Genomic DNA, 11,772 nt, shown 5'->3' on the forward strand with positions numbered 1-11,772 from the left:
AAGTGCATTGCGTCGGTCAGTCCAGGACTACATGTATATGTCTGCATGACATGCAAATCAGATTCAGTATTTGGACGTCTGATCACGACCCATTAGATATATACAGTTCAATCCAGTTATATATTTGAACATCTGGCTATGAGATTTTTTGGAAGTCTGTGAACATGCAAGACAGGTGCAGGACCCAATATTGGACGTTCAAAAGACGGCATAAAAAATTCATCCCAGCTCCTAAGGGCATGTTTTTTCAACGTCTAACAAGATGTTCAGTAGATGTATTTTGGACGCATATTTGCTCAGTGGAAAGAATCGATAGTTTGCTCACTTTTTTGTCTTGGGAGAGGGTGGTCCCTTCTATAAAACGGTGTTTAGATTTACAGCAGGTCAATCAATCTATACATCCATCTATATAGGCTACATAACATGGGTCTGTTAACACACTTTTTATTAAACCAGACAGGCAGAAGTGCCCCATGAAATCATTATATTCGGTCCCCAGAACTTCAAGCCTACACGCCGTTTACACTGGATTGGAAACCGTTAATGGTCCATGCAGCCCCGGATTGTTCGCAGTTTGTCGATGCTACACGGTGACGGTAAATAAATATGTGTAATTTGGCGTCATCTAGTGGTAGAGAGCAGGTAGTGCTTAATGGGGAGCAATTAACACATGGCCCGTGATGTTTCCGGGAGAAACATACTCTTGTACGCTAACGCAAGGTAATAGAAATGTTTCATAAAATGCCTAGCTGCTTAGACGGCCGTAGTTTTACGTTGCTTTAATTTTTTTATTTAGAAAGGTAAAAAGAATACACGTAACGACATTGTAAAATAAGCAACAATTTATACTCAAAGTTACTGTTGGCTGCATGGAAATTTGGCAATAACTACGTGGTCGTTTGCAAATGCAATGATTTTATTCCAATGGTTTTTCTGTATCCTATGATAAAAATGGGGGGCGAGTGTTAGGTGTGCCGCGTTACGACCCAGAAAACTACAATTCCCATAATTCGCGGTTTGGTTTCACTTTCAGAGGTCAGAGTTGAAATCCCTTAACTCTCGCTATTGAGAAGCGGGGTCTAGTGTACCCTCGGTGGGTGTGAAACAGCAGAAAGCAGGGGGGAAATATCCCCTTTAGCTGCCGTTATACTTATATTGCTGAGTACAAAGCAGAAAAAAATGGCTAAAGGACAGTAGCCGACAGAGACGGTCACGGTCACATTGCCGAGCTCCGAAGGCTATCCAGCCAGCTGATAGCTTGTCAACCAGCTCCAGCCGATATGTTTGTGCAGGAGGAGAAGATATTCGCTGGGAAGGTGCTGAAAATCCATGTCTGTACCATGGAAGGCACGGAATGGCTGGAAGAGGTGCCAGAGGACACCACCATCGAGAAACTCAAAGAGAAGTGCTTGAAACATGTAAACACGCCGCCCGTCGTCGGCTGCGACCCGCTCAGGACGGCTTGACAGGACACCCGCTCCCACCGAAGTGTCTTAGCTTAGCTTAGCTTAGGCTAACTGTAGAATAGCGTAACCCACTTTAATGTAGCCTAGCCTGCCTTAGCCTGTACTGCCTGTCGCTTGGTATTTATAGACACTCGGATGGACACGGCTAATGGACCCCGCTAAAGTTCTTCTCGGTTTAACCAAGTTATCTAGCTTGGGCTGGTTAGAAAATCTTGGTGTCCCACGTTGGTCATTTCGAAAAGCCTAAATATTGGCGATTCACGCCATTTATATCCCTGTAATAACTTTACATGTGGAGTCCGGTCCTGCTAGCCACATTAGCGCTGACGTTTGCAATTCTTATACTGTAACAATTTGTTCCTTACAAAACTCGTCTCGTCGCTCTCCTTGATGTTATTGTAAATGTCAGGATACATGATATTTTCTGGGACAGTTACTTGAAAACCCTCACGTCTGGCTCGGTGTATTTCATCTCGTCCGTTTAAGAGTTTATATAAATTTGTGCTGTTGACTGTTCCTGCTGTCATTCTTCCATTATATGTATAATGGAACGTATCCTTTTAGCTTAATGTGACTCCGTAAGATGTAATGCATTGCATGCATGTCTGTTTTTAATTTGCTGTAGTATGTGCACGGAAGTCTAGAGGATCCAAAGACTGTTACACACCACAAACTCATCCATGCTGCTTCAGAAAGGGTCCTTACTGACACCAAAACTGTTGTGGAGGAAAATATCAAAGATAAAGGTACATTTGGAGAAGGAAATGTGTAAAGAGCATTATAAATATTATACAAACAAAGCTGGGCTGATACATTACCAAAAATGTATGTGGTTCATCAGTAGGTGAAAATGCATGACATCTTCATCCTTTCTTTGAACAGATGTTCTGCTTTTGGTGAAGAAGAGGCCGCCCCCAACCCCTCCAAAGATGACAGAGGTCTCTGCTGATGAGAAGGTGAATCAGAATTTGTAGCTGAAACAAATAGGACCTCTTAAAGCAGCAATTCAATTTTAAGAGTATATAGATCTACAATAGATCACATTTTAAGTACATTTTAATGATGAGGGAGTTAATGAGGTTGTTAAACGTCAGACCTGGGAATGTTTACTGTGAAATATTAATGCTCAAGATTACTTTTAGGAGCTACTGTAGTAATTTCATGGAAGTTCTCTCTGTGACCTTTCGATACACCCTTCTGTCCCACACCAGTGCTCCTCCCAGCTGCTTTCCATTGGACGTGTGCTAAAACGTTCATCCTCCCCCTGCCTGTCGTGATGTAAATTACAATAATATTTGAACTTTCAGAAGAAGCCGGACACCAAGGCTCCGGACAAAGACGCCATCCTGAAAGCAACGGCAGGCCTCGGAACGCTGCACACTGACCGTGCTGTTGCCTCACATAACGTTCGAGATGTGAGTTGGTTCTATGCTTTGCTGCTTCAAACAGAACTTTGTGATCTGTGAGTCACTTAAGCATGCCTTCAAAATAGACTAAAGGAGTCTTTTTATGTCCTTACGAAAGAAAATGTAAAATATCAAGGAACAAAATACACAGATGGCATCAGTTTTCACAGTGTGGGGGAATCGATGCCCACAGGACTTCTTGCTTTGATAAAAAGTTGAAATGCTTTATTTATGGCTGTGTGTAAGGCGAATGAGGTCTGAGATGTAGAGTGCTATGACAGGCATAGCTGCCTTGGCGTTGCTGGTCAGGGTTGTACGGGAGCCTGGTGACTATTTCAGGCAGCATAGGGCACAAGGTTGAGGTACACTGTGCAGGATGCCAGTTTATTGCAGTGCATGCACACATGCGCCGTAGGGCATTTACGGATGCCAGTTCTAACTGCATGTCTTTGAACTGCAGGAGGACAGCACAGCGCCAAGAGAAAACCCATGTGAAATGGATAGGACATGCAAAGTCCCCTCCCCACCCCCCCCACACACACACACACACACAGGGTGGGATTTAAATTCCCAGTCCTGGAGGCATGAGGGAACACTATACTAAGTCAACATGTTGTATATAATAGAAGCTGTGCACCACATAGCTTCAGTGTTGTTGTTTTTTTTTCCCTGGACATCATGTTGGTAGTTATAGGCATTTGGTTAAATTGGAGCTGGCTGCGTGTTAGTTTGTAGGTCAGTTTGTATGAGACTATATGCAGTAAACCGTTGTCTGTACAGAATTTGCGGTAGTTTACTTTAATGTTTTGCAACAAACAGGCCGTCTCTGTCTCTATTATCATGATAGATGTTCAGACTATATGTTAATTTTGATGTAGGTAAGTAACGGTGTTTTGGTGACCCTTTTTCACTCTGCGATAGTTCCAGACAGAACTTCGGAAGATTCTTGTCTCGCTGATTGAGGTGGCACAGAAGCTGCTGGCCTTGAATCCGGATGCAGTGGAGCTTTTCAAGAAGGCTAATGGTAGGAGCTTTCACGTTTTGGGGGTTACATGTGGAAGTGAGTAGCTCATACTTGCTCCTAAGAGGTTACAAGGTTTATTTTCAGGGCTCCTGTGCAGTTTGGAAAACTTTGAAATTTGATTTAGGTGTTTTCCAAGTCTGGATAGGTATGGAAATATTTCAGTGTTTCTAGAATACTGCAACAAATTTGCCTACTATGTACTGATGCTCCTTGCTTTACTGTGGTTTGACATAATATTTTGACTTTAGATGGTGCGATAGTGATGCACATTCAGTAGTCAACTTTTGAATTTTCATCTATTCCCGAACCAGCGATATGCTGTACGATACTTTCACTTTCTACTGATACCGGGCGATGGCATCCACGCTTCCAGTGTGTATCAGTCATGAGCGTAAGCATCTCACATAGCGTTTTACAACATGTCGTACGGTGTGGTTTTATTTTTTTTGAGCGTTTAGCCAAATTTGTGCTGTTTTACTTTTCAATTTCTAGCAGTTAGAGTAGTTGTTTATCTTTTTATTCAGCGGCAGTAGTTATTTGCTTGATTTTTGTATCGTTCATATTTGACTTACAATATTTTCCGCTTGCGATCATCAGAACTAACTCCATTCTACGTGGAGGAGGATCTGTATTCTAAAAAAATGAAAATATCTAAATTTTCGTATGAATGAATGTGAGGTGGTTGTTGCCGCAGGAATGTGCATAGGACGAAACACTAAAGAACAACTTTATTGGTCTCTAGCAAGAAATGTTGACAACGTAGGCAGGAGTACTTTAATGCACTGGCGCCCCCCAGGAATGAATCCCGGGGACTTCCGCTAAAAAGGGGCTTCCCGGCTGACAGCACCACTGGCTCGGGAATCTCGATGATATAACTGGTTGGCTAAGGATCCCAGATGTGAATGGAAAGCAAAATGCAAAGTGTGTGTAAAGTTGGAAAGTGAATAGGAACCGTGTCTGTTCTTTCTGCGCTTGTGGGGAAGTAGAGCCCAGTGAATGGATGTACATGTAGATGCATGAAGCTGTGTAACGCACAGTGGCGGTAACTTGATGTGTGACCCCCCTCTGTGCGGCACCCGCTTCACCATCTTCCGTTTCATAACTCTCGTTGAATATTGAATGGCCTGAGTGGTTATTTATAGAGGAGTGATTAAAGCGTTAGAGGACAGCGCTGACTTTAGCAGGGTGCTAAAACTGGTCTGTTGGGTGCTAAGTGAGTATTTCACATGGAACTTGCCGCTAACAATAAGGACGAGCATGAGATTTCATTCCTTTTTTGAACATTCGGCATTTTCCTCATGATGTATTGGCTGCAAGGCCCACTGTGTAACTAAATAGATAGATACTTTATTAGGCCCGAAGAAAATTTAAGAGGAGAAAGCGCACAGAAGAGTTAGAGCTACTAGATTGGCTACTACTTGCAGCAACGCCGGGAGTGATATCAAAGCTATAGCGTGAGAAGGCATAAAAATAACTTTGCTAACCCCTGCAGCCATGCTGGATGAAGACGAGGAGGACAGAGTGGATGAGACCGCGCTCCGGCAGCTGACTGAGATGGGCTTTCCAGAGAGCCGTGCCATCAGAGCACTGCGTCTCAACCAGTGAGTCCCATAAGACTGACTCCATTTCAGCTGACAGTCTTTCAGTTTTTTTTCCCTCCTTTTTCCTACCTTATTACATTTACATTTATTTATTTAGCTGAAGCTTTTGTCCAGAGTGATGCCCAGGTGAGGCAGGTAGTACGTTACAAGCATGCCGCTGTCAAGCAGCCAATCAGATGAAAGTGTGGCTTGGCTGAGTTTCCAGTGAGGGGCCAGTTACAAGTCCAGGTTAGCATAGCAACAGGAGCCGAACTGTATACTTCAAAATAATGCGAGAACGTAACAGATGTAAGAAGAAGTGTGTTAACAGAGCCATCAGCTGGCACCAGCTAAGAGAAGCTGGAAAGATGAGGATAGTAGATATGGAGGGAATCCAATTAAGCATTGAAATGTGATGCAGTGCCTCCCCGTTTCCTGCAGCATGTCTGTGACCCAGGCTATGGAGTGGCTGATCGAGCACATAGATGAGCCCACTGCTGACAGCCCCTTGCCAGGCCAGGACACCCTGGGGGCGGCAGCCGCAGCCATGGCTGCTCCTCTCCCTTCAATACCAGCCCCCGTGCAGTGTGGCACGGGGGATTCCAAGCAGGACGAACTCACCGAGGTCTTCAAGAGGATCCGCAGGAAACGGGAGTTCAGGCCCGATGCAAGGGTAAGCTGTCCAGAAGGTGCCGTTCTCCCGCGCTGGCCTGCAGCCTTGGGGAGGGGTCTTTCTGCGTCTGCGTCTGCGTACGGCCGTACGGATCACTGTGTTCCTCTCTGAAGTGAGGAGGTGTGTTCTTTGGCAGGCGGTTGTAGCACTGATGGAAATGGGCTTTGATGAGAAGGAGGTGATTGATGCCCTCCGTGTCAATAACAACCAGCAGGACGCAGCGGTGAGTGTGAGACAAAGGGAAGAATTTGAAGGGAAGTCTTTCCACTTGAGTTCTTTGAAGTGTATATTTAAACTGAATTAGAAAAGTGGACAAATACATATGTAAATGTGTATCAAATATGAATTCTAGTCATCAAACTTTAGTCTTTCAGAAATTAATTGTAAAATGTACAAATTCAAATGTAAAGTTAATATAAGCTTTTTGTTTATACTTTCATACAAGCATTTACTTTCACTATTGTAATTATATTTAATCCGTGACATTTTATAGATGAAATTAATGTTACTTTCTGATTAAATAATTGGCAGACCCCATGTGGCGTAGTAACATGAAATATTCAAATGGCTGTATCAGATCTGCTTGTGCTGTCTGTTACGAATGTCTTTCAGTCCACAATACAACCTCCAGTTAACACTTTATTGTTTGAGATTCTGCTTTTCTTCCACGTCCCTTGGCCTTGGTCCTTCATCTGTATCAGCTATGCTGAATGGTGCTGTGTCACATGACCTTACTTGTTGTGTCCCTCCATCAGTGTGATTGGCTGCTGGGTGACAGGAAGCCCTCCCCAGAAGACCTTGACAAGGGCATTGACACCAACAGTCCCTTGTTCCAGGCTATTTTGGAGAACCCTGTGGTGCAGCTAGGCCTGACTAACCCCAAGACTCTGCTTGGTCAGTATCCTGAGCTCCTTTGTGTTTTACATTCTGACCTGTTTGACCTAAAATACTCGCTGATCTGAGCTATGACAAGCCTCCCAAAAGCAACTAAACAGTGACGCTGCAGGTATCCTCAGAACAACTTAAGTTTAATTCCGTATACTCTTAACAGTATATAATGGATGTTATTTCTGCAGTGTTCAGATACAGAGCAAGGAGGACTGGATGCAGTGTCCTACAGTCCTTCACACTAAACTTTTGTCCAGAACTGAGCACTTTGTGTGCCTCAACAATGCAACATCAACATCTGTCTGCAGTAGCATTTGGGGGAAAAACTGTGACCGTAGCAGAACATAAAGCATTGAACAAGGCAAAGATTGCTTCTGACACGACTTCCTCCTTGCAGCATTTGAGGACATGCTGGAAAACCCTTTGAACAGCACCCAGTGGATGAACGACCCAGAGACTGGGCCTGTCATGCTCCAGATCTCCAGAATCTTCCAGACTCTGAACCGCACGTAGGGCCCGCAGGGGTGACCCAATAGGAAAGGAAGAGTAGAGGAGTGTTAGTGCTGGCTCATAACGGAGTAGCGTGGCTCATGGCTTTTGCTCATAACGGAGTAGCGGAGGTGTGTGTGTGTGGGGGGGTGTGTGCTAGCAGGTATGTGTGTGTGTACATGTGACTTTAATGTCATGTTGCCTTGTGCAGTTAACATTAGGGGATGCAGGAAAACAATTACAAATCAGTGGTCTAAAAGTTGAAATAACTATTTATAACGCAGGACAACTTTTTAAACAATGTAAACGTTAATATAATTATTGTTAGTTTTTTTACATTTTAAGAATGAATTTTAATTTAGCGTATTTTATTTATTTTCTCCTTACCTAAAACATCAGTCATCAAGCAGATGTTTACACTTTCATAAGGGTCTGTTTGTTCAGCGGTGATTATTATTATTTACCGCAGTTTGTTTTTCTCACTCATGATTTGTTTTACCAAAAATAAAAATCACAGGAGCCGAGTTCTTGTGGCTTGAAGCTTTGATTAGACGCTAAGGTACCGAACCTTCCCAGTGCAGTTTTCAGGTGAGAGGTTCGTCTGATCACCTGCAGACATCTGGCCAAGCCTGCATCGTAGAACTTATGTAAAACTTGAATGATGACCAGCAATGGCCACGAACAGCCCAGGTTAGGCTACCTATACTGGTGTGTGGTAGCAACCATAGACAGATCAACAGTTGAACTCTATTTCCACGCACAGTTTAAGGAATCTTCACTAACACATGAAAATGGGTCATCAAACCACTTCCTTAACCGTCTGCTGATCACTGGGGTTGTGGCCCCATTTAGTTTGCATTTATGTTTTCTTCCCAGTTCCCTGTAAGGATGGAAATTGCAGTGTTGAATATAAAACTGCAGTCGATTGATCACTATAGTAAGTGGATGCCTTCTTCAGATGGGTACATGTTCACTTGGTGGCTGAAGATGGCATCATCTATAGTTGCTACGCTTATAAATTAAAAATGCACCATGGAGTCAGAGCCGTAAAATATGAAGAGCAGAGTGGATATAATTCCTGCGAGGTGTAGGGAATATGGTGAATATGGTGGCTTTGTCTGAGCCAGCTCACTACATATTTAGCTCATTGGCAATTTAGGTACAGTGTTCATATCAATAAAATAGAGAAAACTTGTTTAAAAGATAGGTATTTAAATTTCTTAACAAAAAGCTCTGGGAAACAGCCATAGTTATGGCAAACGTGACCGGCTCTTACCTCACGATCTAAGGTTTCTTAATACAACACGTAATATTGGGGAGAAAAGCAGCTGGCTGAAGAGAACAAACGCAAGTGAACTGACTTTGGGTGCTGCCATTATTTTTGTTTTATTTTCACATTAGTATTTCTGTTACAGAATGTGCAGCAGAATAGCCGTCCATCTAGTGCCCCCATATTTGGTATGTGAGCAGCCCAGATGGCAAACCAATAAACACCTTATAGCAGATCAGATTCCCTCCCTGGGTCAAGCAACATTAGGACCTTGCAGAACTTTTGAAATTCTTTTTGGAAATAGCTGTACTTTTACATAATCGTGCACAAATATTTGTTAGAATTCTGCTTGCCATGCCTTCATTTCATGGTTCATTTCTGTTGACTAATGTCTCAGATGTTTGTAGTGGTCAAAGGAAAATGAAGTGGTTGCTGATATTTGAAGCAAACAAAGAATGTTTAGGGTAGCAGCCAAAGTCTTTAGTATGGTTGGCTGCAAATTTTGATGAAATTTGAAATTATTATACTAGAGCTAGTTACCTGTCTAGATTGGCAGTATGGTAGAACAGTATCATTGGCATCATCATCATGAATCACCACACAGTTCTAACATTTGACAATGCAGCGGGCCTGTCAATAGTTTGTTACACTAAAACACCTGTCTGTAAAGTTAAATATCACAGTTACAATAGTTTTCACAAAATAAAACTTTTCCTTTGATGTTACAAATATGAACCTGTCATCATTCACCTTCAGTTTGGTGTGTTGATGTTCTGAAATTCTGTATGCCAAACCAAAAGAAGCTTTGTCTGTGGTTTTACTTCTTTACCTCCTGTCACAGTTCTGTGAGCTAAATATGGCGATTTCAGTAACGGGCATTTGATCTTTCTTGAGTTTGTAAAGCCTAGGACCAGTGCGTTATGCATCTGGGACAACTAAGACATGCTGATCAGCACAGACCTAATGTGGTCTACCCTGAAACAGTGCTGTGATGCAGCTAACAGGCAATCGCACAGAACGTTATGACTCAATAGGCAGAAATTGTCCTAGGCTGTGTGGAGTTGTAAGTTGACTGTTTACTAATGTAGTGTTTTTTCGGCAAAATGAACCTGAGAGTGAGATAAAATGGTGTATGAAAAAGGGATAGTGATAGAAGGAATAAAAAGAAGTTCCTAGGGACATCATCCCAGTAAACCTATCCCCACTGTCCTCCATTTATGGCCTCCAGGTGAGTGTTATTAAAGGCCTGTCAGAGCATTGGCCTTTAATACATGAGCACTTGTGAATTGAACCTCTTGTGCCTCAAGTTTGATTCAACCGTTCTCAAACTGGTCAGAGGTTTGAAAACATTTCTTTAGCAAATTGATTAGTGAGTAACCACACATTTGTTGGTTCTGTAGTGTTGCTTAACTTGGCATGTTTTTTTAATTATTATTGTTAAAGAAGGGCCCCTTAAAAGGGTTTGGCCAAGAACTTCACTTTCAAAAATGTATAATTCCACCTTCTCGGGTTGAATGGGATGCTTCTCTGGGACTGTTCATCTCATATTTGAAGCTAAACCACTGCTCATTTTGCTTTAAAATACACTGAAATTGAGTTCCAGATAGCACCTTTTATTTTTTTTTATCCAACTAAGAAATGGTTTAAAGATCACATTCTTTGGAAAAAAAAAAATGTGTGGGTTTCTTAAAGTGGATAGTTCTGTTCATGTTGCATGCTGGAAATGTTATACATTTATGATCGTTGAACATTTGAATATACAATTCAGAGTGATGCTGATCTGTGTTCATGCAGTGATGAAAGGTATCTCTCAGTCCTTGGGCCATTGATATCAGAGTGTTCTTTGTCCCCAATGGTCTACATTATATAAATTGTCCCAGTACTGTACAAGTCTACATTCTTAAACTTTTACATACTTTATGAGACTTAGTACTCCCATTGTGTCTTGTGGCATTGTACCAAGGTAGTATTCTATGCTCTAATATTCCTACAGACCTGTGGGGAAAAACAGTGTAAGAAACTGGTTTTATTTGAATAACTATTATAAGGAGTGTGGATGGAAAAAGGAATCCTAACTGCTTCCCAACCCTTTTCTATTCCCAAGCCGGAAGGTGCCAGTTTCTCACCCGGTGGTTCCATTCCAAATGCGGAATGGAAATTCATGATTAACATGATTATCATTCATCCTGCCTGTTTACCCAAATTCAGCAGGTTAAAAAACGGTGACCTATGCAAGTAATCTTTACTCACCAGTCACAGAAAGAGCCATGATGCTTTCTCTGTTGTATTCCTTGAAATTTTGTACAAAGCCCATGGTTTGTGGTGAGAAAATCAAATCAACAATCAAGTATAATGAAGGAAACACTTGAAGAGCAACAATTAAGGGCACGTGTAGTTTTGATTTTCTGGTTTGAAAGTGTTCATGTGTAAGCAGTGCTTTTCAGTGGCGTGTGTAGTAATAGCATGTGTTTCACTATCAGGAGCAGTACAGTCAGTTGAACAGCACAGCCTAGTCCTGATTTCATCATTCACCTCCGACTTGTTGGTAGCTGACAAGCAGATTTCTACAGTCCCCAGTTTGCAGGATTCTGTATGTGTCTTTTATTTTTAATCTGAAACGGTTTGCTTCTAACCCGTGGGATGTTGTGTGATGACGTTTCTTGTTTGATCACTTCCAATAAAAGACGACATTATAAATGAAAAAACTGTCTCTCTGCTTGTCTACCACGTCCTCCCAGACATCTTGCTCAATAGTAAGATTTCACTGTTATCAGTTGTTAATACATTTTGGTTAGTTTGGCAAATATTTGTTTTATTTTGGTGTATAAGTTATAGAAGATCATAGGGCTTCATCTGCTTAGTGCTAAAACAATCTTAGTTCTTATACAATCAGGTTGATTTGTACTATTTTACTATATAGAGAAATTAAGGCATATTAACGGCGCTAAATATTTCAAACATTACGTCCACTTTAAC

The 11,772-nt window shown here is 42.0% G+C and overlaps 1 protein-coding gene across 2 annotated transcripts; it reads left to right on the forward strand.

Annotated features, from left to right (window-relative positions):
- Positions 1-1,016: 1,016 nt before the first annotated feature.
- Positions 1,017-8,050, forward strand: ubac1 (UBA domain containing 1). 2 transcript variants are annotated; one of them, XM_023792271.2, is made up of 10 exons: positions 1,017-1,418; positions 2,092-2,212; positions 2,349-2,422; positions 2,777-2,881; positions 3,794-3,896; positions 5,389-5,497; positions 5,918-6,149; positions 6,286-6,372; positions 6,905-7,043; positions 7,435-8,050. In XM_023792271.2, the coding sequence occupies exons 1-10, from the start codon at positions 1,281-1,283 to the stop codon at positions 7,548-7,550; spliced, it is 1,224 nt and encodes a 407-aa protein (XP_023648039.1). In that variant the 5' UTR covers positions 1,017-1,280; the 3' UTR covers positions 7,551-8,050. The 2 variants fall into 2 exon arrangements, with proteins under 2 accessions (XP_023648039.1, XP_023648038.1); XM_023792270.2 differs by having other exon boundaries at positions 1,018-1,418; positions 2,774-2,881.
- Positions 8,051-11,772: the final 3,722 nt, after the last annotated feature.

This window comes from Paramormyrops kingsleyae, chromosome 2 (assembly GCF_048594095.1).
Source record: "Paramormyrops kingsleyae isolate MSU_618 chromosome 2, PKINGS_0.4, whole genome shotgun sequence".
NCBI lineage: Eukaryota > Metazoa > Chordata > Actinopteri > Osteoglossiformes > Mormyridae > Paramormyrops > Paramormyrops kingsleyae.